This window comes from Podarcis muralis, chromosome 1, assembly GCF_964188315.1.
Source record: "Podarcis muralis chromosome 1, rPodMur119.hap1.1, whole genome shotgun sequence".
NCBI lineage: Eukaryota > Metazoa > Chordata > Lepidosauria > Squamata > Lacertidae > Podarcis > Podarcis muralis.
The window spans coordinates 105,543,891-105,570,972 of record NC_135655.1 but is presented as its reverse complement, the minus strand read 5'-3'; the positions used below and the strand labels follow the sequence as shown (position 1 = coordinate 105,570,972).

At 40.1% G+C, this 27,082-nt stretch overlaps 2 protein-coding genes across 27 annotated transcripts in view; both read left to right on the top strand.

Annotated features, from left to right (window-relative positions):
- The window catches only part of BAZ2B (bromodomain adjacent to zinc finger domain 2B), a 190,491-nt gene extending 177,044 nt beyond the window's left edge, over window positions 1–13,447 (top strand). For 16 of the 22 annotated variants that reach the window (XM_077936471.1, XM_077936459.1, XM_077936486.1 and 13 more), the window contains 8 exons: window positions 96–251; window positions 663–823; window positions 1,688–1,998; window positions 2,391–2,526; window positions 5,075–5,221; window positions 8,793–9,058; window positions 10,639–10,782; window positions 11,986–13,447. In XM_077936471.1, coding sequence (XP_077792597.1) covers window positions 96–251; window positions 663–823; window positions 1,688–1,998; window positions 2,391–2,526; window positions 5,075–5,221; window positions 8,793–9,058; window positions 10,639–10,782; window positions 11,986–12,139 — 1,475 coding nt within the window. In that variant the 3' untranslated portion in view covers window positions 12,140–13,447. Of the gene's footprint in view, window positions 1–95; window positions 252–662; window positions 824–1,687; window positions 1,999–2,390; window positions 2,527–5,074; window positions 5,222–8,792; window positions 9,059–10,638; window positions 10,783–11,985 lie in introns of those variants that run through there. The other 6 variants (XM_028746727.2, XM_028746720.2, XM_077936488.1 and 3 more) reach the window with 3 other exon arrangements.
- A 5,632-nt stretch (window positions 13,448–19,079) lies between these two features.
- Window positions 19,080–27,082, top strand: part of WDSUB1 (WD repeat, sterile alpha motif and U-box domain containing 1) — a 28,063-nt gene continuing 20,060 nt past the window's right edge. The window contains exons 1-4 of one of the 5 annotated variants that reach the window (XM_028746547.2): window positions 19,081–19,290; window positions 21,111–21,227; window positions 22,784–23,199; window positions 24,656–24,840. In XM_028746547.2, the coding sequence (XP_028602380.2) occupies window positions 22,802–23,199; window positions 24,656–24,840 (583 nt within the window). In that variant the 5' untranslated portion in view covers window positions 19,081–19,290; window positions 21,111–21,227; window positions 22,784–22,801. The other 4 variants (XM_028746582.2, XM_028746556.2, XM_028746591.2 and 1 more) reach the window with 4 other exon arrangements.

Sequence of the window (27,082 nt, the reverse complement as noted above, 5' to 3'; positions counted from 1 at the left end):
ACGTACCTTTAGATCTAAGCCAAGGAGTTTTAATGTTGCCAAAGGTGTGCTTTATTTCAAGAACTTATAAATATTGTCTCCATGTTTTGATTCAGAAATGCAGTTTGGCTGGTGGAGAATTATTGACCCAGAGGATCTAAAAGCTTTGCTTAAAGTGTTGCATCTCAGGGGAATTAGAGAAAAGGCCTTACAGAAGCAAATACAAAAACATATGGATTATATTACTGTAGCCTGCCTCAAGAATAAAGATGGTATGTAACCGAAATAAACACACTCACTTGTAGTGTTTATTTCATAATTATGATTACATGTTTGCTATTTTTCAAGATTGCGTTGATGAGCCAAAATGGCATATAACTGGTACTTTTCATCCAGGCAATTCTTAAGTAATTAGTGACTTCTCAACTTTTTTATGTGGATTTTATCAGTCTGTCTTATCTCTCTATATTACCCCAACCCCTTTTCAAATAATTTGAGTCTCTTAAAATATAAATGGAATGTTGTTGAAAGACTGTAATTCTGATTTTCTTCCTTTGTTAAAGTTCGGTGTCGTTGGCCTCTTATGTAATACATGTTTTGCCCCAGGAAGCAATTCCTGACCTTGCAAACTTGATTAGGTTGAAGTTGTACTAAAAGAAACCCAATCTGATTCCCAAATACAGCTGCAATTATTGAAGTAAATGAAAATGATGAAAATCAGGTAACACGGGATATTGTAGAAAACTGGTCCATAGAAGAGCAAGCCATGGATATGGATATTGCTATTCTTCAGCAGGTGGAAGACTTAGAGAGAAGAGTGGCATCAGCTAGTTTGCAAATCAAGGTAAAATGTGCTTCAGTAAAACCTCTCTTCGGTAACGTCATTGCAAAAAGCGATAATTCAAAACTGTTATGAGCAGCTGTTTTTACAGTTAAGGATAAGTGCTTTTCTCAGTAACATCTCTGGGGGGCAAAAATCCAATACAGTTTCATTAGGTTAATATCACCTAGAAGACTAAGATGATTTCATCCTTTTTAAATGACTCATACATGAAGTAGACATTTCAGTGGTTAGAATTTTCAGAGGAGGAATATGAGTCAGGATCAGAAGCGTGATGCTGCTAGTTCCATGAGCCCAGTGACTTAACTAATCATTGGTGGCCTTCTGTTTAAGAAGTAATCAAAAATCCTACTAAGTAAGAGGTATGCCTTGGTCATACCTTCAGGTAGCTCTTAGGATTCCAGTTCTCATCATCATTGGGCATGGCAATCAATAAGATAGCATTAGATGTCACCAGTGGTTAATGTGAATTTACGTATCTGGCCACTTTTGGGTTCTCAAAATTATTGCAGGGTTTTAAAAAGCTTCAAGTTGCCAGAACTGTGAAGCTGGGCCTTGAGTTAGGTGTGTTCTTTCCATGCTGTGAGCGGCTTGTGGGTGTGATCACAGTGCACCATTCATGTAAGATTTGATGGCCTGTTTTGTGCAAAAGAATGTAAGAGAGAATACTGCTGCTGTGAAGCTCTGTTCTTTAAAAGTAAACGTTACCCCAGTCGAAGCAAAACAGGAAAGAAGCTTCTGGTCTCCTGGAGAGCATTTGGAAACAGAAGCGCAGTGTAAGGGCTAACTCAGGGAAACAATCCACTGATCATACTTAGGTGGTTACAGTAGCAAACAAACATGTGAAACCTTTCTATTGAAATGTAGGGTTGGATGTGCCCTGATCCAGCATCGGAAAGGGAAGACCTGGTATATTATGAACATAAATCAATTACTAAATTACACAAGAAGCGTGATGGTGATTGTGCTGGTGGAGAAGAAGGCAGTAGCAGTACTCTAGAACGGAAGAGTGACAACCCTCTAGATATAGCTGTAACCAGACTTGCTGACTTGGAGCGGAACATAGAGCGAAGGTATCTGAAGAGCCCCTTAAGTACCACCATTCAGATCAAACTGGATAATGTGGGCACAGTTACTGTCCCTGCTCCTGCACCATCCGTTAGTGGTGATGGTGACGGGTAGGTTATTGAGATTAACTTGAAAAATTATTGTGCTTCTTTGCTAATTGGAGCCTATTTTCTATTGTGTGTTTATCTATGTATCTTCTTGTATGTCTTTGATCCACACGGATCACGTTATTATGCATGGTGCTTTGTAAGATTTATTTTCCCCCTGTTATGTATGTTAATCCTGCAAAGTTATCCTACATTTAACTGGTTGTGACTAAGCTTTGAGGCACGTAGCCACAGTCTGTGCACTACATCAAATTTAGTTGCTTAAGCCTTATTACCCTTACTGGCTGTGTACGTTTTTGTCATTGCTTGGCTTTCGATGTGACAATGATTGTTCCACGTTCAGAAACTGATGAAAATGGATGTGACCTGCTTAATTTCTCTATATTTCAATGCAGAATGGAAGAGGATATTGCTCCAGGGCTAAGGGTATGGAGAAGGGCATTGTCAGAAGCTCGCAGTGCTGCACAGGTAGCTCTGTGCATTCAGCAGTTACAGAAATCAATAGCATGGGAAAAATCTATTATGAAAGTTGTAAGTGTTGTGAACTGATTTTTACGTATCCTATTTTCCTCCTTTTCCAGATACCTCAATTGATAGTGTATCTTTCATTGCTGCCTGTGAAAAATATCAAAGTTAAATTGTTCATTTTACATTGATTCACATGCTGTGCTCTCTTGTAGCCAAATTCAGCATTCTGAACTTTCTTATGACAAATAGCCCTTCTGCTGGTATATTTTGACCTTAGTATTCCAAAAACCAAAAACTAGAATGGCCATTTATGTGCCTCTCTCTGGGAGAGGTCACCATGCTAATGAAAAAATGACCCCTTCTGTGTTGCCTTTATGGGGATTCAGTGTCAAAGACTGCAATTAAAGGCTTTTTCAGAAAGATGAGATGCAAAGTACATGCTTAAAAGATGTGCATGGCTTCTTTGCATGCCCACTTAATACAACTGTATGTGCAGATTGGACGAGTGTATAGGCGCACAGGCTGAAATGTCCGTCTCCGCATAGAAATGACAAATTAACAAGCACTGCTGTGTTAATTGCATATTCATGAAAGGCATGCAAATGCATGTAAAGAGATTTTGCATGAATCCTGGGCATCAGATTTCTGAAAATTAAGCTTTTTATACTATAGCAATGAATGGGAAATGCTAACAATTAAATAATGGAAATATATGAACTGTTGAATTAACTAATTCTTTCTCCAACTTTTATACTTACTGTAAACTTATAAACCTACTGTTTACCTGATAACGTAACCCATGATGTTACCAGCATACATTTTATCTATATTATGGACAATGGCCAGTAAATAAGTAAATACTGCTGCTTCTTACCTTAAGACAGTTTTCCACTGGCATTATAAATGCTATAGTTTCTGTACTGTGTTTCTCCACTGAGATTAAAATGAAATTGGGGGGGGGGGAATCCCATCACACTCCCAAAGTGTAAACATTGCTTCTGTTTAACAGCAAGTAAACACCCCTATTTTTACTACTGGGACTGATGACAATTGTGACTCTTTAGCACTAGCATGGGGATCTTCTGAGTTGAGCTCCAGGACTTGAGCAGTCCACACAAAATTGACATTCCCCTAGTAAAACCTCAAACATTCAAAAAAGAATGCTTTGTTGCATTGGGTTCTGCATGTTATTTTCATGATTCCCTAACTTTGCCATGCGGCGTATCAGGAGACGAGCTCTGTGCACAGAATAGCATGTGGTCTCTGGCATTTAGATCTGTTGAAATTAGATGTGTGGCTTCTGAAATCAGCATCTATTTACTTCATGTTTTGGCCAAATGAAAGAAATACTGAGGATACTGGAATTGCTGGTGTTCTGTAATGCACATCTACTTTCTGCACAGTAGGCCTTGTTCACTATCCACATGTTGATAATCTGAAATTTCCTAGTGCTTTCCCCCCTGATTTCCCCCCACCTACATTAGTCTGATTACAGTCGCATTCGCTTTTTTGTCTGACCTAATTATTGCAAATCTAACAAAAGATGAAAAAGGAGTAGCACAATGTTCCTAGGAGATTCCATATCAGAATAAGGGAGAATAGCAAAAATACTTAGGGACATATCCATTGCTGCAGCTCTGCTGGTGCAATGGTCTTCTGTATGTGCAACAGACCTACCCCTCTCTCTTGTCCCATCCAGCCCCATGTGTGCCCGAAAAATCAGCTCCAGAGGCTTGGGGGGGCACTCTGGAGCAGATGTTGGGGTGCATGGTGGGAGGACAGGAAACAGAAATCCTTTTGCACCAGCAGAACTACATGTGCTGAGTCCTATGCGCAGTTAACTTGTGTGATTTAAGCCTTGTGCAGTTGAAAGCCCAGGCAGTTGACACCACGCAAATTAAATGAGCTTAAAAGCCTTTTTTGCACTGTGTTTTCCTGGCATGGAAAGATCTTGTAGGCTCCTCTGCCTTTCTTACTGGGCAAGTCCCACTTGGTGCATGTGCTCTGGGATGCTCTCGTGAGGTGTCCCGAGAACTAAAGTGGCCCTGTAAGATCTCGCGAGAGAATCCCAGAGCCCATGCACTGAGCAGACCTAAGCTGGGCGGGGTGGAGGTAAGGCCCACTCAATGTGCCAGGTCCAGAAGGTAAGGATGCTCACTCAGGGGTGGTTTGAGTATATGCATTTTTGTGTATACATGCCATCCCTGGAATGTAACCCATGTGTGTGATGCAGTCACACTATACAGTAGAATGTCAGTGTTAAGTGTCTTGGGAAATAATACTGTTCAAAGTTACAAAATTATTTAAATTCCTAAAATTCCCCCAAGCTGAGCAGTGCTAAAGTAAAGACCGAATCCCTAGCAGAGTGTTTAATCTGTAATAAATATATTATTTAGTCTATAATAGTCTATAATGTAGTCTATAATAAAGAGAAAAATTGAAAGGAAATTGTTTGATTGACTGGCCATTTCTGTACTCCACACTTGGTGTAAACAAGCCATATAACCTTAGACACTCAGAATTTCTTAAGTTTTCAATTGCATTTTATTCTCTAATACGTGCATAGAATGTTTCTACATGCCATAATTAAAGTATTTCCCCTGTATTGTAGTACTGCCAAATATGTCGAAAAGGAGATAACGAGGAGCTTCTTCTGCTTTGTGATGGTTGTGACAAAGGCTGCCATACCTACTGCCATAGACCCAAGATCAGTACTATTCCAGATGGTGACTGGTTTTGTCCCGCCTGCATAGCAAAGGTAATTCTAACCTAAAGGCAAATCCTTGGAAATTCTCCAGTTCAGTGTTCTGTTGCTTTCCAGCAGTTGCCATGCATGCAGTAATCACACATAGACTCTGCAAAACTTAGCTGTCCATAAAAAAATTAAATGTTCTGATAGGGTGACCATTCACACATGCCTCTGTTTTTCATCTATGATACATGGAAGACTTGAAAACATGGGGAGAAATTGAACAAATGCTTCCCTATCTGGTAATTCTCTCCCCAGCAGAGAGTACTGTTTACATTCTTTTAAACTGCTTTTTAATTGTGTTTTTAAATGTTTTAGAAATGGGTTTCAATTGTTTTAAACTGTATTTATTGGGGTGGGTGTGGGGCTTTTTTTTGCTGTTTCTGTTTATATTTTGATTATTTTGTGTTTTTATATTGTAATTTTATCTTGTGAACCAATTGATAAGTAAAGTCGTACCTTGGATCCCCAACGCCCTGGAACTCAGACATTTTGGCTCCCGAATGTTGCAAAGTGATTGTTCCGGATTGCATACATTCTTTTGGAGCCCGAACGTCCAACAGGGCTTCCACAGCTGCTGATTGGCTGCAGGAGGTTCCTGCAGCCAATCAGTAGCCGCGATTTGGTTTTTGAACGTTTTGGAAGTCGAACAGACTTCCCGAACGGATTCTGTTCAACTTCCAAGGTACGACTGTATAAAAAGTATGCATCTTCTGTGCTTGACATTGTTTAAGTGCTGCTTTATTTATATTGTGGGGTAGTTTCTGAAGAAGCATAAATATCCTCTGACAATCATTCTGATGTGTGTGGGAACCTTGCACATTCCTCTGGATATTGGCCATTGTGTGTTGAAGCAACATCCATTCAAGCTGCTACTTCATTGAAAAAATAGTCACGTGTTTGGCAAATAAGTACTGGGAATAAATTTGGCTCGGTTCACATTTTAATGCAAATCTAGCTAATTTGCACCTCTTGAAATGAATGTGTGAACTGAAATACAGCTATCCTTTTCTGAATTTATAATGTAGTTCTCCCAACAACAGAGGATTATAAAAAATGCATATATAAGTGAAAATAGCAAACAAAATGAATTATATTATGACCATTGCTTGTAAAAATTGTATATTAAGGAAAATTGCATGCAAAAAATGAACATTAGGTGAAATGTGCTAAAATACTGATGTAATTTCTGAGGGTTGTTTTTTTTTTAATTGCAATCAGACGTGGAAATGTTGGGAAAGTGAATTTAGAATTAGAAAATGATAACTAAGAAAAACTGAAGCAGAAAGGTTGGGGCAGGGTTGAGAATTTTTACATATGTATAATCCACTGCTTGATGAATTTGTGTACTTGCCTTTCACAGCAAACTGAGATGTAGGATTAAGTTGCCATGTGTTTTAGCATGGTTTTAAATTTAACTGGTCCCTAAACTATTTAAATCGAATTTATCAGTGTCAAAACGAAGTATAATTTAGATATATCTACACATAATTTGTCTTCTGCATTTCCCTATTGCCATTCAGGACCTCTTCAAATAATAATAATAATAATAATAATAATAATAATAATAATAATAAAGGTAAAGGTACCCCTGCCCGTACGGGCCAGTCGTGACAGACACTAGGGTTGTGCGCTCATCTCACTCTAGAGGCCGGGAGCCAGCGCTGTCCGCAGACACTTCCGGGTCACGTGGCCAGCGTGACACACGGAAACGCCGTTTATCTTCCCACTAGTAAGCGGTCACTATTTATCTACTTGCACCCAGGGGTGCTTTCGAACTGCTAGGTTGGCAGGCGCTGGGACTGAGCAGCGGGAGCTCACCCCGCCGCGGGGATTCGAACCACCGACTATGCGATCGGCAAGTCCTAGGCGCTGAGGTTTTAACCACAGCACCACCCGCATCCCGTTAATAATAATAATAATTTGTTATTTATACCCTGCCCATCTGGCTGGGTTTCCCCAGCCACTTTGGTTGGCTTACAACAAAATATTAAAATACAATAGTCCTTCAGATATTAAAAGCTCCCCTAAACAGGTTTTTTTACAGGTATAGTACATGCAAAATGTTTTGTGTCCATAATGATATATAGTGTGTAAAGGGAACACTTCCTAAGTGGCAAGAGAGAAAATGCAATAGACAAGTTAAGTGTTAAGGAATGTATTTTTCTTTTTATTGCTATGAGTGATGGATCCAACTAAGTTATATTCACAAAAGTCTCATTGGAATAGTGGATCTTCTCTGAGCATGAGTAATGCAGGATATCTCCCAATGTATACATAGAGCAAAACCTTCTTCATCCACATTTATAATGAAGGTGGAAGTAGCAAAGAAGCAAGACTGTGATGTTCTGCAGTGCACTGTAGTCCATGAGTACTTATCCCGTAATATATTTGTTAAAGGTGCTGCAAGGCTTTTGTTATTATTTCATGTAAAAAACATGGATCCTTACAATCAATAGCTATTTTAAATTTCTTTTATTCCTGGAAGACATCTGCTATTATCCAATTAATTTACTGCATGTTTTTGTGTATATAACCTTAAATCATGGTGTGTATTTTTCTAGCTATCACTTTTGTATAATATTTTCTCTGTTCTCAAACCCCCCCCCCCCCATTTTATGGCTGAACAGCATGGTTAAGCTGTTTGGATTCAGATTAATACGGCTCTTTATTTTGTCACATAGAATCTCACTTCTTAGCTTTCTCAAGCATTGTTTTGTAATCTGTCTGGGTCTATTGGTGGTTTTTACCCCCTTTGGTCTCCTTTTCATTTGCAGCTTCTTCCATTTTAGTATGAATCGCCCGTTTAATTAGTGTGCTCTTTGTTCCACATCTAAAGTAAAAATGTTAAACAGACTTCCATTTACATGCTTCCATTTGGTACATTGTTGTTTACTGTAAATTTACAGCCTTTGTTTAAAGTTGATAGAGCGGTGTTGAATCGTCACAACAGTTATAGTGATTAAATTTTTTTCTTTGAAGACTGAACACTCTGAGGAAAAGGGAATCTGTCTGGCAATGTCTGTAGAACTCTAGAGTGGCCTTGAAACTGGCCTGGTTTTAAGAGGATTCTAGAAATCAAGCTCTCTTTTACCGCCACCCAAATATTTTGCTGTCTGAAATATTCATGTATTTTTAAACAGACCAGATGTAACGTCTCCCTGCCCTCCCCATTCACAAGCAGGAAGCACCAGTATGTGCACAGGAAAGGGGATATTTCTTTCCACCAGCAGTCCTTGTGTCTCATAGGATGCTGCTTCAGGGTTTTTTGGAAGGCAGGGGGAGGGGAACCTTCTGCAGGACAGAGGAGCTGAAAAGCCCCCTTGTAGAAGCAGAGCCTTTGCCTGTGGTGCTTTTGATTCTGGCCACTGACTTATGGGGTAAATGCAGTAAGAATATGCCCATCATTTCTAAGGGCCGATAAATTTTCTTGGTAGGAGGGCATCCTGAAAGGGGCGCATGAAAAGAAAACAGTGATGTGCCTAGATTCACCTTAGCGGGGGGAAGCATTCCAAGCATGTTTGTTTGGCCTTTAGGTTTTCGTCTTCATTTATTGGGATTTTTTTCCTTCCTGCTACAGGCAAGTGGTCAAACTTTAAAAGTGAAAAAAAACCAGATCAAAGGGAAGAAAAGCAACGAGCATAAGAAAGGCAAGAAACTGCCATTAGCAGCAGAAGTGGAAGAAGAGGACTCTGCGTCTACAAGCAGCTCTGTAAAAAGAGGGAAAATGGACTCTAAGAAGAGAAAGATGGATGAAAATATTTCTATTAGCCCAACAAAACAGGAAAGTGTTTCTCCTGTGAAGAAAGCTAAACGTGATGAATCTAAGGACATGGCTATATGCAGGTACCGGCTGGCTGGGTATATTCTTTTTCAGTTTTGTTTATGGGCAAGTTGAAACCCTCCAAGTACACGCAGTGCTGCAGCAGATGACCTATTTGTTTAAACCTGGGTCTGTCCTGGTCATTTGTAAGAAAGAGGTGGAGGAGACCCCAATGGTAGAGTAAAAGCTTGAATGAATGAAAGGAGCGGAACTTCATCATTCTGCCTCCCTGCTACCTCTCCCCCAGCCTGATGTGGAGAAAATGGTGTTTGGGTGATGGTCTGCATGAAGATAAGCGTGGCTCTTTTCCCCCCTGTGTCCCTTTTGTTCTTAAAGGGGGGGGCACCCATTCATTTTATACGTGATTGAGGTAGACTCGGATGCAAACATCTCATGTAATTTCTGCCTGAGCCAGCTCTTTTGGGGGTCATCTGATAGTACAGATCAGCTGCCCAGGCTCTGACAGCTGGTTGGTTCCAGATATCCAGAGAATTGACACGACACTCTCAAACGTAGCAGCAGCCAGAGACCATCAGTGGAGAAGGTGAGCTGTTCATCAGGCCCTCCTCCACAGCTCCTGGAATTACTCCTCCTCTTGAGGAAGCTGGCCTTTTTGCACCTTTGGCTCGCAGAGGGAAGTCTACCCCACCCCCTGCTGATGGACTGATTGAGATGCCACCTGCGTTCAGTCTACCAGGGGAGCGGGGCCAATGGGGGCAGCAATGCCCCCAGGGGAGATGACCTGCTTTGGGAGGAGGCAAGAATAAAAGCCACCCCCATAACATTGTTTGCTCGGGGTATGGCCTTGCCCTACTTGTTTAAAATGTTTTAAATTGTTTTTAACTGCTTTTTAAAATTGTGTGCCTTTAAATTTTTGATTGTTGTTGTTTTGCATATTAAGGGGCATAAGGTGTGCCTGGGAAGAGAGGATCTGGAGAGAGCAAGGGGGACCCCAATTACTGTAGAAGGCGAAGGGAGGGAAGGCCTGGCAAGGGGTACATGGCATGGACAGTTAGTGACAGATTAGGCAATCTGCTGGTTTACTTCCTGCCTCACTGCCCAGTAGTCTCAGAGACAGTGTTGAGGACTCCCAGACTGCTGAGGTTGGAGAACTTCAGCATCCATGCCGAAGCAGTTAACTCTGGGGTGGCTCTGGACATCATGGCTGCCATGACAGGCTTGGGGCTGTCCCAACATGTCATTGGTCCAACACATGTGACAGGTCAAATTCCGAACCTTGTTTTCTCGGCTGGGCAGGAAGAGGGTGATCTGAAAGTGGGGAATATTGTCATGGTAAGATCACTTCCTGTTGAGATTTAGGCTTTCAGCACCTTTCCCCCTCTGCATTATACAAATTTTAATCATCATCATCATCATCCACTAGTGGAAATCTCTTCTACTTTTCATTTCTCCTCCCAAGTAATGTTTATTTTATCTTTGAAACTTTGCTTTAAAAATCTAAATAAAACTTAATTATTATCTACTGGTACAGTGTGTTTCACAGCAGGCAGCATTCGTATTTATAGATAAGTATAGCTAGACAATATCATGTGAGGCACCAAGCTGTTCAGCAATTGATTGTTTTTGCGTGTGCCTTTCTTAGTGTTCTGCTGTCTGAATTGGAAACTCATGAAGATGCATGGCCTTTCCTGCTTCCTGTAAACTTGAAACTTGTTCCCGGTTATAGGAAAGTTATAAAGAAACCCATGGATTTTTCCACCATTCGAGAGAAGCTAAGTAATGGACAGTAAGTAAAAATCAAAGGAACTGCCATTCCCCCCACCCACCAAAAAAGTCAATGTAATATTGCATCAACTTTTTAAAAATTTAATAATTGGGTAAAATCAGATTTCCGGGTTTCCCCCCCTGTTACTGGAACAGAACACTGGGTGAACAATCTGAGGTGCTGAGAGGATTTGTAGGTGGAAGAGTAGATAATCGGCCAGCCAGTGCCCAGCTCCGATGTCTGGCGAGGTGGACCAAAAGTGCAATTGATTCTGGGAGTTGTGCTAATGACCATTTAGGCCAGGCCACTGTTCAGGATGAAGCCATAGATATTTAAGAGGCAGACTAAGTTGCTGCTGCAGTCATACAAACCAAATGGAGGAGATTCTGTACCACATCCTGTGCAGGCATAAAAGGATATGCTTTTGTCAGGGCTGGAGTATCTGTTGCAAAACAACAGTTAGATAACATGCATGCCCAGTCTAATGTGTGGGTACTAGGTGTGGCAGTTTGTTCTCAAAAGGGGGCTGTGGCGATGCTGAGTCCATAAAATCCTGGAAATGACTTGGGCCCATTCTCTCTCATTCTGAGGTTTTGGTGCTGTGGGTTAAACCACATAGCCTAGGATCAGAAGGTTGGTGGTTTGAATCCCCGTGATGGGGTAAGCTCCCGTTGCTCGGTCCCTGCTCCTGCCAACCTAGCAGTTCAAAAGCACGCCAAAGTGCAAGTAGATAAATAGGTACTGCTCCAGCAGGAAGGTAAACGGTGTTTCCATGTGCAGCTCTGGTTCGCCAGAAGCGGCTTAGTCATGCTGGCCACATGACCCGGAAGCTGTACACCGGCTCCCTTGGCCAATAAAGCGAGATGAGCGCCGCAACCCCAGAGTCGGTCACGACTGGACCTAATGGTCAGGGGTCCCTTTACCTTTTAGGGTAAAATGGCTGCCCATACTGCATTAAAACTTCAGATGTTTATGGGCTTTCTGGATGGACCCGAACCAGGTGTGCTCACTCAGTTTTACTTTCATTGAAAGCTGTGGTGCCAGTATCATTCAGCACCTGCTGTGTTTAAGATAACACGTAGCGAAGAAGTGAGACTAAATCTAAGATGAACAAAGTGCAGTTCTGAATTAATCCTGTTATATCTTTCCTCCTTGGTGAAGGTTTTAGATCCTTTGCTTCCGTTCTGTATTTTTAAGGAAATTTTGCTCTCTTTGATATTTCAGGTATCCTAATCTTGAAGCCTTTGCTGTAGATGTCAGGCTTGTGTTTGACAACTGTGAAACATTTAATGAAGATGATTCTGACATAGGCCGGGCTGGCCACAACATGAGGAAACATTTTGAAAAAAAATGGGCAGAGATTTTCAAAGTGAGCTGAAGTGATCACAGTCCAACATGTTTTCTTTTATTAAATGAGGATAAATGAGACCAGCAATGTGAACTGTATTTACATTAAAGTACAAGGCACATGCATAACTAATGACTGTTTTATTTTTCCTTAAAGTATCACTGGGGAGTGGTACTAATTCCTAAGGCTTCACTCCTACAGCAACCATGGCCCTTGGTTCTTGGTTTGTGTGTTTTATCAAACTATTTTAGGTAGAACAGGGAAGCACACCCAAAGAATTTAAACATAAGGGGTGTAATAGTGCAATAGCAATTTAAAATATATCAAAACGCACTGAATATTCAACCACCAGAGCTCTACTTGGGGAAAAATGTTCTCTTTTCCCTTTCAATAAATATCTATTTTTCATTTTTTTTTTACTTTGTAGTTTATTTTTTAGTAAATGTATTTAATTTTATGAATTATTTATGATTAAATAGCATCCAGACTCTTCGTTTTCTGTGAAAAGGAAGAATTAGAAAATAAAATTGCTTTAAATCTTGAAAATACAACAAGGAATGTTTTAAAATATAAAACAAAGCCAAGTAAAACTGTTTACACTGATGTGCTGTAAAAAGCACGAAAAATTAAACTTTACTGTAGAGTTACAAGTACATTTATATATATGTTGCTGCATCACTTGTGTAGTTAAATTGTATTTCAAGACAGTGAAGAAAATGAGACATATGTATATACTGTTCATTATTGTTTATATTAAGTCTTGTTTTAAATATGTATGATGTGTACATATTGTTTGCAGACATTATTGTTTATGCCTTAGAAGGACTGTAGCATTTTATTTTAGTTTTAAGGTAATTATAGATATATGGCTTGTACAGTAATTATCCTCTACCAACACTGTGGAGTCTCCTTAATCTTTGTAGTGCCTGCCTTTAAAACAGGGTGTAGGGGATATTAGTTTTCCATTTTTCTATTTTGTTATATAATTTCAAGCCACCAGGGCCTCAGATTCAAGTATAATCATTTGTATCCATGTGGAATAAAATTGTGACAATTTCCTACGCACACAGTATTTTTTCATAAAAACATTTCCCTCCATTTGCCTTGCCACAGAAATAACAAAAAGACATTTGTAACCACTGTGTTTTATCTACTGTGTGTTGTGGTGGCCTGTTGGAGGCAAATAGATCAGAATTTTTTTTGTACCTATGTAAGAGTACTTGAAGTTTCATTTAAAACAAAACGTTGTGGAAAAGGTAGCATTCTCTTTTTTTTAGGAGTGTTATTTTTCACTAGTATGTGTGGCACGGATACAATAAAAGACTGTTTTGCAAACCAGTTTTTTTTCTTGGTTATTTTAATTCCCTATATATATTGTAGTATTTTTTTAAAATAAATAAATAAAATGCTGCTAATTAGCAGTGAGATCTCCCCCACCCCACCTCCAGCACGTGTGAATAGGAGAGAGTAAGGAAAGGATCTGGAAAGAGCTAAGCTAAAATGGCTTTTGATTGTGGTACCCGTTCTGTGAAGTTATGCCAAAGCACATTCAGGCCTGTCTGAAACAACAATGCTGGCTAATGGAAGCCCAATACTAGTTGGAATTACTCAGTTATGCGAGTGCTACAGCAGGACTAAACCAAAGGCCTCGTGGTTCAAAAGGCTCAGAAACTTTATTGGAACATCTTGATAGGCACAGTCATTTTCTGCACAAACCGGTATGTGTACATCCATTATATTACATAGCGTCTCCTGGTCTAGGCTGCAGTTCTGAGGCTCATTCTGACATGTACAATCCTATACATGTGTACTCAGAAGTAAGCTCTACTGAATTTTGGGGACATTATCCCAGTTAGTAGGATTGGTGAACTTGCGGCCCTTTGAAAGTTTCTAGATTACAATAACCATCATTTTCACTGAGGGGAGCTGGAACTCAACAATGTCTGAAGGACCATGGGTTCCCCATCCTGGGCGTGTAGGATTGTGTTCCTACTAAACCAAGTGCAAGGGCTGCTGCGCTTGTATAATGGTATTTCACTAGTAAAATGTCAAAGATAATTCACTTTTACTGGCAAAAGTATTTATAGCATCAAAATCAGAAAGCTTTCAGTGGTGCCCAAACTCTAATACTACTAATGGAATGGTTTTTGTTGTTGTTGTTCCAAGGAAATCTCATAGTGATTTAATTTTTTCTTACAAGGCTTTTTAGAGACTCTTTAGATATGTAGCAGTAGAATAGCTTTATTTCTGTGTTGTATTGCCTAATACATGTGACTGGAGAGTGGATAATTAGTTTCAGTAAATTATTCAGAAATATTTAATTCTATTTTATCCAAATTAGAAATCAGTCTTTTATCTCTAGCATACAAAGGCTTACAAGAAGATTTGTTCTACTTGACTTACTGATATTTATGGCCAAGTTCCGTACTAGAAAATGTAATGAGTGCTTCTGAAAAGTGTAAAGTTGTTAATAGAAAGAAAAAAGTTACTATTTTTTTAATAGCAGTTTTTAAAATTCACTTTTGCCAATTCATCTGGCAGAGGAGTAGTAGAACAGTAATAATTGGGTATTAGCAGCCACAAAACAAATTTTGATTATAGAAGCACAGAGGCAATTAACAATTGCAAATCCACCTAAGTAGTCACTGGGACTAGATCTCAGGGATCCCACTCCAGAGAGCAGATCCTAAGTCATATATATCCACAGAGGTAACAATATCCTTTGAGGTCACCAATAGGTCCATAAGAAAAGAAGGGAAACTGCTGGTTCTGGCCAAAAGCCTGCCTAGTCCAGCATCCTATCCAGATGCTTATGAGAAGCCTGCAAGCAGAACCTGACTGCAACTTGTGATTCCAACAAGTATTCAGAAGCATACTCTTCTAGCAGTGGAAAAAGAATATAGCCATCCTTATGACTAGTAGCCACTGAGAACCTTTCCCTGCATGAATTTCTCTAATCTTCTAAAGTTGGTGGCCATCACTTGTGGGAGCAAATTCCATAGTTTATGCACTGTGAAGAAGGGCTTTTGTATGTCCCAAATCTTCCTATATTCAGCTTCATTTGATTGTCCCAAGTTCTAGTATTTGTAGGAAACTGTACAAAAAACAAAAAAGACTATCAAGTGGATTTCATGCTGTCTACCCATACTGTAGCATAACCTCTTGCTGTGAAAACAATTCACATTGTTCTCTGACTTTTTTAAACATGCACACATTAAACTTAAATAGATAAGGGCATCACTTTGCAATATACATAATTTATATATTCACAAATGTGTACAGATGCCTTTTCCTTTTCCTTGTTTCTGAAGCATATGTTGCCAAAGGCAGTCAATATGTACTAAGATTGCAATTCTTACCATATATAGCTCTAATGCTTTCACAATTGTTTGTTTTTAATTATTACCTTTTCTATAGCTGTTCTTACTTTTTATCTGTAAGTTCTTATTTTTTTATCTGCTTTGAATCCCTGTCAGGGAGAAAGGTGAGGTATAATAATAGTAATAATAATAATAATAATAATAATAATAATAATAATAATAATAATAAGTAGTAGTAGTAGTAGTAAATGCCACTGAACTCAGATGCATGAGTAGGATTCAGACTTAATCTACTCCCTATTGTGAATTTTCAAACAATTGAATGCATCACTCATTGCTTTTCATTTTGCATAGAAATGTTATTTCTTTTGTTACCTGTGTATTTTATCTCTGCTTCTCTAGCTTCTTTGTCAAACTGGGGAGAACCATCTTGATTCAACTACCCATTTTTTACCCACCTAAATCCTCATTTTAAAAGTAACTTTAAAATTAAAATTCCTTTCATTTTCCTCCCCTCCCCCCTTGAAGTTTCCTTTACTTATTACTAAACTGTCCCTGCCTGAGTGAAGGAAAGAGATACGATGTTAAGTTTTTATTGAAATCTGAAATCTCTCTCTATATATATTTATCTCAACATTTTGGTGTGTCTAAGTGGTGTATTGAAGACCCAATATAGTAAAACTAACAATAAGTTAATACCTTTCAATCAGAATTCAGCTGAAAAGCCTAATAGGTTATAAAAGTAAATGCCAAAAGTTCAACAGAGTCGGGCCTGTCTAACCTCAGCTGGAAGGGAATTCCACAAAATTGGACCCACATTTCATGGATGTGGTGACTAACCACAGTGACTGAAAGCGACTTCCCTGAAAATCTCAGTGACTGAGGGATACAAGGGATCAGGTAGTCCCCAGGATATGCAGGAGGGCCTTGTAAATTAATACAGGAATCTTGCACCTGGTCCAGTAGCATATGGGCAAGCTATTGAGCACTGGAGATATGTGCTGGCATTATGCTATAGTCTATCCCCATCAACAGTCTAGCTGCAGTGTTTTGTACTAGCTGGACCCACCCAAGGATAGCCCCACAAAGAGTGCATTGTAATAATCAAGACCATTCCTGCCCAAGAATGGCTATAGGTGGCATACCAGCTGTAGCTGGTAAAAGGGACATTGAGGCTATCTGAACTTCCAAGAACGAAGATGGATTCAAGAGAAACCTCAGACCCTGAACCTGTACTTTCAGAGTGAGCGCAAGCCCATTCAGAATTGGCCAGTGTCTTGGACATGGGACCCAACAAACCCACATTGGAGAACTTATAAAGAAAACTAGTGAAAAGGCTTGAACCACAAATTCCCATGACATTCTGTCACTCAGTATGAGCAATACTGAATAAATGTTAACTTGGCAAAACCAGCATACTTAATCAGCTGATATTTACACCACTGTCAAGCATAATAATAATAATAATAATTTATTATTAGTGAATATAAAGAACTTTAGAAATGTATCGAAAACAACGTTGCTGTGATATAAAATACATTTATATTGCCATAAAGATGATATATTTATTCTACTGCATCAGCAGAGCCCAGATAAATAAAACAGCTGAAAACAAAGAAGGAAGCACTAGTAGTCAAACTAACCTGATACAGAGGGTATATTGTAGAGTATCATGTTTGCATCTGTGTGGAGGTCAGTGAAAGTACTGTAATACATTTTAAAGCAGCCTTATCAGTTTACAAAATTAATATTGGGCTTTGGTCCACGTAAGCTCATGCCATAATAAATATTAAATACAGTGGTACCTCGGGTTAAGTACTTAATTTGTTCCAGAGGTCCGTTCTTAACCTGAAACTGTTCTTAACCTGAAGCACCACTTTAGCTAATGGGGCCTCCCACTGCTGTCGCACGATTTTTGTTCTAATCCTGAAGCAAAGTTCTTAATCCAAGGTATTAGTTCTGGGTTAGTGGAGTCTGTAACCTGAAGCGTATGTAACCCGAGGTACCACTGTATTGAAGGAGCTACAAGACTTTTGGTTGTTTTTCTGCAAAAAACCTGTTCCTCTGGAAGTTGTTTTGAAATGTATCACTTACATGGCACTCTGCTCACCTGGAAAACAGAATGTTTTCCCCCAAATGCCTGAAGTGACACCACAGGCACCCAGGCAATTGCTTATTGTAGTTGTTTATATACATTGAGGGAACAAAACTTGTACTTGTAGCTCATGAAGTCTGCACAGCTTACTATTACAAGGTATTGGAAGACTCTAAATGCAGACTTGTTTGGGATCTGGATCTTACAACTCTGGGACTTAATGGACAAACTTAGAACCCATGTACTAGAGTTGAACAGGCAAGAAAATCACTTATTTTTTAACATGGCATGGTTTCATTACAACACTGACAGAACGTGGTTATAGGCCTCTGAGGTCCTGTGGCAATCTCTGGAATGATACCTTGGTTTAAAAACTTAATATGATTTAAAAGTTAAATGTAATTAAATTTTTGGTGCTTCTTGGGGGGATTGGGGGGGAACAGCTGTGTATGAATAACTTTATGACTGGTGTATATTACAAATGGGAGGGAGACAAGGACAGACAAAAGGAAGCACTTCTTCACAGCACAAAGTTGAATGCCAACTTACATGGCTTTAAAAAGAGGATTAGAAAAATTCATGGATATGAGGCAATTGCTACTAATCATAATCACTGTGTACTATTCTCCAGGATCATAGGGAGCATATCTCGGTACCAGTTTGGGGAACTTTAGTGTGATAGTGCCATTGCTCTACTTCCTGCTTGGGAGCCTTCTCTAAACATCTGTTCCACCACTGTGGGAAATGGAGATGCTAAGGCTCTTCTCCTGTTCTTAATCTAATCAGATCCTAACCAGCCATTTCTTTTTTACAGATGTGTAACAATTATGCCAAGCCAAAAGAGCAACCCATCTAACAAAAACATATTATCACCTCCAACAGTGACTTTGGTTTGCTTATTATTCTGTACTCAAAACAGCAATAATAATAATAATAAACCTTTATTGTCACTACACCACCTGTGTGCAGTAAAATTAAACCAGCCCCCCCCCCCCCCATACACTCAGTCTTGTTCGCGCTCTGTGTGCTTGTCGGAAGTCAATTGCACCACAATTGCAAGACGCTGGGCAAGCTGGATAAAAGGCTTGAGATGTATATAGAAAATCGAGTATAGCGGTATGATAGCAACTTGTAAGCTGCATGATGCAATGAATGGTTTTCGATCACACCTGTAGCCAGATCAAACGTGATTACTCCCCTCCCTATGTACGCATATGGAAAACAACATGGCCATGTTATCATGTGAAAAATATTGTCCTATATTATCCGGAGATGACAAACCTCCGGCAGGCTTCGCGCTAATTGGGCAGGAAGTTGACCAGGAATGCAATATTTGGCATGTGCGCTAGACTGGGAGACCTTGCATCCTTCTCTCCACACCCCCGGACCCCCAGCAACAGGCGTGAAATGGCGAGGTGGGGGCCGGAGAGAGCAAGGAAGGCGACAACCTGGAGGGAAAAAAATGCTATTCCACCAACGCCCTCCTTGGCTGCATTGAAAAGGAGGCAGCGGTGACATCACCGCGCTCGCCAACTCTCTCTCCCCCCCCCTCCTCAGTTTCCGCCTTCCAGTTGGAGGCGTGTCACCAGGCCGCAGGTGAGCCGGCGTTCCAGACACGGAGGCGGCGGGGGCGTGGAATTCCCCCTGCGTGGCGCGCGCACGTGACCTCCGCGGGGCCAGTGTTGTTGTTGTGCTCCGTCAGCTACAAGCCCGCGCAGCCTGCAAGAGGAAGACGCGGAGCCCTCGGCGCAGCCGCAAGACAAGGGGTAAGGAAAATGGGAGAGCGGGCGGGAGAAGGGAGCGGGCAACTTCCAACCGCCGCCACGGAACGCTCAAGTTTGAAAAGGCGGGCGGGCGGCTGCGCGCGCGGCGTAATGACGGGGAGCAGTGCGGGGGGGAGAGAAGCTTGGCGTCGTTTGCGCAGGCTTCGCCTCTTTGATTCCCCTCAGAGTAGTTAGGGGGCGTTAGGCAGGCGTCGCCTCACTCTCGTCTTCTACGCCCCCCACCGCCAGGGAGAGGGGGAGCCGGAGGTTTGCGCCTCAGAGTCTCGGGGAGGGGGCTCCTCTCAAACGGGTGGCTGTTTTGAGTCCTCTCAAAGCCTGGCCAGTCAGGCTCCAGGTGTGGGGTTTTTTTTTTTTCGGAGGGGAGTGCGCGGTAATGTTTCTATTGGGGTCACGCCGCTGACTGATACATATACTGAATATAAAGAAGTTGATTTGAGTATCAGCGCGTCACAGGTGCCCAAGGTTGGTGAGAACAAATAGCCAGTTCGCACAAAGCACGCTTGTTAAGGAGCTCAAAATGTAGAATGAAAAAAAACACCCCTCATATTCCTGAAATGAGGACGCTAGTAAAGCTTTACCACAACCGGCACAAAGTTTTATCGCTTGAGATTGTGACAAGTGGAAATCATAGGCTGCAGTCCTGACCCCACTTATTCCCACGGAAATTCAGTAGGATTTCCTTCAGAGTAGATAGGGTTAGGATTGGGCTGTAAAAAAGTTGCGCATCAGCACTTAAAACCCGGACAGCAGGTTGAGGGGGAGCAGTCAGTCTTCCCCCACTGTGATGGGATGTGTATTTCTGCTTGAATTGTAATTTATTTCTAAATTTGCATCCATCCATACAAACTATCATATGCACAATATATGGAACTCAGTACTATCTTTTTGTCTTTTTCTCTCCGTGGTATATAATAAAATAAAATAATAATAATAATAATAATAATAATAATAATAATAATAATAATAATAATATTTTTTTATTTATACCCCACCCTCCCCAGCCAAGGCTGGGCTCAGAGCGGCTTACAAGCAATAATAAAAACAAGATGAATGATTACAACTTAAAAACAAAAATAAAATACAACATATTAAAGCATTTAATATGGAAATAATCTTCCAAAGTTACCTTTAATCTAAGGTTACCTGGGACAGTCCCCGGATTTACAAATCAGTCCCTGACAAAATCCTATCATCCCTACTGAAGTTGAAGAGTGTCCCCGAATTCATTGAAAAAAATCTTACTTACTGGTAACCTTACTTTAATGTGTTTCAGAGTCTTATCATATATTCCTTACAGTTACAGAAATGGTTTTATGTTTTGTAATAGTAATTTCAAAGCACATGGCTCTTGTAACATAACGGAGGAGGAGGGAGGCTTAGGTGCCATGCAGTGCAATCCTAAGTATGTTTACACAACAGTTAAGTTCTCAGAGTTCCATTTGATTTACCTCCTAGGCTAGCAAGTTTTCTTAGCTTCATAGGACTGGGCTTAAAAAACAACTTTACTCACAGGTAAAGTTCTTTAAATGGTAGGTAGATGTAAATGATTCTATATGGATCATAGCTGAAACACAGTCAGTATTCATGATCAGGTGGTCTGATAAGTACTCATCAGAGTTTGGTATTCTGGTTTTCAAGTTTGATTGGTATTACTGTGCCATCTAAATAATTGTTGATAAATGACTGTACAATTTCATCAGACATACAAGACGTGTGGAACACATGCTGAGTATATGTACAACTGGGTAAGGTACATGAGCCATAATTTGTTTTGAATGTTTATGCTATTTTTATTATTCCAGCAAGGCTTCTGTGACTAGATTTTAACAACATACCAGAAGAATCCAAGCCAATATTTAAGAATCATTTAAGAAGTGTGTGTACTCCAGCTGCTGAGAGGATTCTGTTTATTGTCACAGGTGTTGAAGATTAAAGCTGTTCTTTTTGTGCTACTGTTCATTATTTTAGACTCTTTTAAAATAAAAATTGTAGAATTGTGTACAGCCATAACTTCAATTCTACTTGCATCATTCCTGTAAAGTGGCTCAATATTATTCCCACTTCTACAAATACGAAACTGAGAGAAGACCTAGTTATTTTTAGACAGTACCATTTAGGAATGTAAGTGGGAGGGACTCACCTGATTAAACACTCTTTCATACAAAAAAAGGGCAGGGGGGACTAGTATGTGAGGAAGAAGACTGGGTAGGCAAGAATCCTTTTCCTTTGAGTCTAGGTTTTTATGTGGAAGGATTTTGGTGTGGCTGCAGCATTTAATCATGGCACATCTCACTCAGAATGAGAAATTGGCTTGAGGAAGAACAGTTCAGCTTCTGCCAAAAACTATATTATTCATGTTACTGTCTGTTATGGTTGAATTTAATGTAAATAAACATGTCCTTAATGAAGTCTTTAATTACATAATTCCACACTGTTTCAGTGTAAAGGCAATTTATTTTGATGGAGACAAAATTACAGAAAATGGAGGGAGGGGTGGACACAGTCATTAATTATGCATCATTTCCAGGTTAAAAAATAAATAGTCAATACTGATCATATTCACATGCCTAATATGTGTTCCTGACCACAAACATGCAGTCTGCTGCAATTTCTGCTCCTTTGTCTGCTTAGAGTGGAATTTTCTGCTATCCCTATACATGATACAAAATGAGGAGGAACGCAAGCAAATTCAGTTACCAGCTCTTGAAATTTCATACTCTCAGCAATGCGATCTGATCTAGGCAGGTAGTACAGATGCATAACCCAGCAGCCCTTAGATCAGTGTTTCCCAAACTTGGGTCTCCAGCTGTTTTTTTAAAGTTCAATTCCCATCATACCTGATCACTGGTACTGCTAGCTAGGGATGATGGGGGTTGTAGTCCAAAAAAGCTGGAGACCCAAGTTTGGGAAACACTGATCTAAGGGCTGCTGGGTTATGCATCTGTACTACCTGCCTAGAAACACTGCCTTAGATAGATCCAGAGTGTGCTTTCCTTCTGTTCTGTAATCTCATGGCAACTGGAAGTTGGAGCTGAATGTTTTTTTCCTGGAGGGGAAAGTAAATTGCTATCAGCTGCTCCTTCTCTGCTTGATAAATGGGACCCAGCTGGTCTTCCTTTTGCTGTGGTGTTCCTCCTTGGAGGCAGGCGGTATCAGCGGCCCATGGATAGGGCAGGAGTGAGTTTCTTTTCTGCGCTGCAGTCCCAAGAACAAGGGTGTCTTTGCAAATAAATATTCTGCATTGGTGACAGTGTCTACATTTAGGAAATACGATTTATGCTGTGCACCTTTTGGAGTTAATGTTCAAGATTCCTTGGGCTGTAAAATACAATTTTTAAAGTGGTATGTATCTTCATCTTTTTGAATTTTTTGTGGTAAAGATAAATATTTACCTTCTAATCATAATGTCTGATAATAAAAGGGAACATAATCTAGACATTTATGAATGCTTATAACTTTTTCTTCTTTATTTCAGGTCACTTTATATGACCAAATGGTGAAGTTAATTTGCACCTTGACAGATCATAGTGATGATGTCAACTACTGTGCCTTCTCTTCTTCTTACTTGGCTACATGTTCCCTGGATAAATCTATCCGTCTGTATTCTTTAAGCAGTTTTGATGAACTTCCTTACTCACCACTAAGAGGCCACACATATGCTGTTCACTGCTGCTGCTTCTCTCCTTTTGGAAACCTTTTAGCTTCATGTTCTACGGATGGCAACACAGTTCTGTGGGAAACTCAAAATGGACTGAAACTGGCAGTGCTGGAGCACCCCTGTAGGCATCCTGTAAGAATTTGTCGATTTTCCCCTAATTCCACGCACTTGGTTTCAGGAGCTGCTGATGGAAGTGTAAATCTTTGGAATGTTCAGTCTTTTAAAGTATACCGGTGAGTACGTCAGGCCCCAGTAACTAGAAAAGGAGTAGCTAACCTGTGGCCTTCCAGATGTTGCTGGACTACAACTCTTTGCAGCCACAGCCAGCTTAGGCAATAGTTAGGGATGATGCACACTGTAGTCCAACAACATCTGGAGGGTCAGAGTTGAGTCACCTCTGAACTTGACAGACATCACACAAATTTTACATTCTTAAAGTACTTTTAGATTCCTCTCTGTCTTTGGAGGAAGCCATTAGACTGTATTATACAGTAGTAAAGATGAAGTCGGTATAATTTCTGTTGTTAATAAAAATGGTGATAACTTACTTTCCTTAAATAGCAATTTAGATATCCGCTACTGGAACAATTACAATAAGCATCCCATTGTGTTTATTGATGAGACACTGAAATTCACAGAGCAACAGGTTTTTTGTTTTTTGTGAGGGCTAGCAGAGCCAGAACTTGGGAAAGTGTTTCTAATTTTTAGCACCAGTTTGATGTAGTTATTATTAATATGTTAGGTGTAAGTTCTGTATAGATCCAAAAACCATCTCGGATTCCTTGGTGTCCCCCTCAGCTGCTTTCATGCTATAGTGTCTTGTAATTTTTTTCTAAATCCACAAGTATCAGTACCTTCTGATGCTTATGGGTCCCATTAAAATATAAATCGCTAGAAATTCTGCATTTTGGAATAATGCATTTATGTAGTTGGCATTTAGCTCGAAACTGTTTTTATTACGCAATTAATATATTAAAGAATGATCAGCTTTCTTCTATAGCTCATGTGATTCAGTGGTCTTGTTTAGATATAATGATAAACCTTGGTTCAGCATTATGAGAACAACCCACAGTAAGCCTCACACTTGCATGCTTCCTCCTTCTCTTCTAATGCATGTCCAAATAAGAATTAGGAAGTTTTCCCTTTTGTTTAATTAACCACAGCTTGCTATGTTACCAGACTCCTTAGTTAGTCTTAGGTATGATTTCTTGAATGAGGACAATTTCAAACCATAGTTTATAAAGTTGGCTTTTCTCATTTAGCTGTAGCCAGGATTAAACAGTCTAGGGAGCAGACAACATGCTAAACTGGTTGATTTAAAACTGAAGTTGAAGCTTCCAAGGTCCTTCCAGCTGTATCTGAGGAGGAGAGAAGAAAGGTGAAGCAAGCTCAAGGCTAAGTGAAGCTCATTCTTGTAATACTAAATCATAATTTAATGTTGCAGCTAAACACAGCCATACCCTACTGCAAGTAAATAGACAACAGGCAGGTCTTGATATTTCGTAGTTAGATGATTTATCTGTGCCTTTGTAGGTGCATGAGGTGCCAGCAAAATTGCTTTGCATTAGATTGTTTATATTCTCCTTTTCAGAATTGGTTAAATTCATGCTTATCTTACTTTATCAGGCTTGTAATATTTTATGTGATTTGCACTTCCAAAATTCATGATCCTTTATTCTTGTCTTTCAGATCTGGCAGTATTAAAGATGGCTCTTTGGTAGCCTGTGCATTTGCTCCTGATGCAAGTTTCTTTGTGACTGGATCATCATGTGGAGATTTAACTGTTTGGGATGAGACAATGAAGTGCTTGTATAATGAGAAAGCTCATGATCTTGGAGTCACCTGCTGTGACTTTTCTTCAAAGCTGGCTTCTGGTTAGTTAACTTGCTATTTAAGTAAATCCTTTTAATATATTTTCTCTCCTCCAGCCCTACCTCTCATGCAAATTGGTTTTATCATCGAGGCCTGTAGTACTGATGCTTCAGATTTTCCTCCTTTCTCTTCAGTTGCCCTTTTGCTAGGCATGATAATGGGGGTAGGCAGGAGATATCTGGGAAGCTCTGGAGAACTGGACCATCTAGGCTCTTTGTGAAAGAATGTGATAAGGAGAATTATTTTAAGAATTTACGGAATTTCTCATAGTGTTCAAGTTTAGTGTCATCTATCTCAACATTAATGTTGCAGTCCTCTGGTTCCTGGGAGAGCATCCCAGAAGCCAGCAAATCCATTGGATCTCTCTGTCTCTCTGAGGCTGGAGAGACATGTCTCCCACCAAAGAGAGAGATCAAACACAGCATGTCTCCTCTCTGAGAATGCAGAGAGTTCAGCAGTCAGTTCCTATTTGGTGTTGCATCTTAGACATTGGGGAGAGTGGGGATGTGAAGAGGAGGCATTTTGAGGGCATGCTAGAAGAACTCTCGCTCCCTCAACATGCTCCTGGAACTAGGGACAAATTATACCAGCTCTGTACCTGGCACAGTTTAGATTCCAATGAGAAGGGAATTGCTTTAAGGAGGCGGGGGAGGAACAGAATAAAAAGGGGAAATGCCACCACCCTTTCTGCCCTACTGGCATGAGCCCAGCATGGCATAGGAAAGGCGATTCATCATATTCTGTTCTCCCTGCAACCCCATTTTAGATTCCTCTCCCTGATTGCAGTCTTATACAGTGGTACCTCGGGTTAAGTACTTAATTCGTTCTGTAGGTCTGTTCTTAACCTAAAGCACAACTTTAGCTAATGGGGCTTCCTGCTGCCGCCGCCGCGCCACCGCTGCACGATTTCTGTTCTCATCCTGAAGCAAAGTTCTTAACCCGAGGTAATATTTCTGGTTAGTGGAGTCTGTAACCTGAAGCGTATGAAACCCGAGGTACCACTGTATAGGAATGCTTGGGAGTAAGGCCCACTGAACTTACTTCTGAGTAGAGAGGTGTGTGTTTGTGTTGTAAGGCTGCAACATTGTATACTAGTATATTGAGGTTAAGTGACACAAGAGTACAGAAGCTGCATCTCCTGACACTGGAACCTTTTGTGAACCTTCCTCTGTGGTATTAATAGCATATTGAAATTCATGATTGCTAGGACTTTTTATTCTTTATTTTTTTGAAACACTCTTGTGTGAAAGAATACCACCTGCCATATTAAAAAAAAATGCTGCAAGCTGTAGTGCCGTGATAGAACTTGAAGTTAATGCAGGAATAAATTGACTTGAATCTTGCTTGGTCTGTTTTGTTTTTTAGTTCGAATTTTCACCAATGTGTTTTATATTTACAAACAAATTTTAGCCATAACTTACCTGTATTAAGTGATCTTGAATATACTCTTATTTAAGACTATAGTAAGTGTCATTCTGGGGTTTGGGCAATGTGAGCGGTAGCACAGAGATTTAGGTTAAGAAATCAAAGAACCTAGGAAAAGAGAGAGAATAATTCAGAGATTTACCTATACTAGAGAGCAGGCATAGGCAAACCTGGCCCTCCAGACGTTTTGAGACTACAATTCCCATCACCCCTGACCACTGGTCCTGTTAGCTAGGGATGATGGGAGTTGTAGTCCCAAAACTGGAGGGCCGAGTCTACCTATGCCTGCTAGAGAGGGTGGGTGATGGAGAAACTCTTATTCAGGTGTTCATTGTGAGCCAGGGTTTCAGGGATTATAATGGATACCAACCTTCTTGGGACTTTTTAAAAATAAACATAACAGTTCGGTACTGTGCCCAGTCTGTACACAAAAAAGTATGGTGCAATCTGGATTCTCCCTGAATACTCCTTAATACTCGGTGTAAAGTTTAGCTGAAAAGGGACAACACAAAGTTGTGTGTATCCTTTTAGAAGCCTTACAAAAACAAACACTGAGATGAGGCATTGGCATAGAAGAGTGTGGATGTAAGGAAAAGAGGGGCTGCCTGTGGTTGCAACATCCTGGAAATCTTAAAGGTTCTGTTTTCTATAGTGGGTGTTACATAGAACAAAGCAATAGAAAATCATAAACTCTAGGATGTTTAAGATATTTTAAGGTGATTTCCTTAATCTCCCATCTGATTTGAACCTTGAGAATGCTTCATTAGTTTCTACTTCAATATTCATACAATTACTGTTTAAAAATGTTGGCAGTTTATC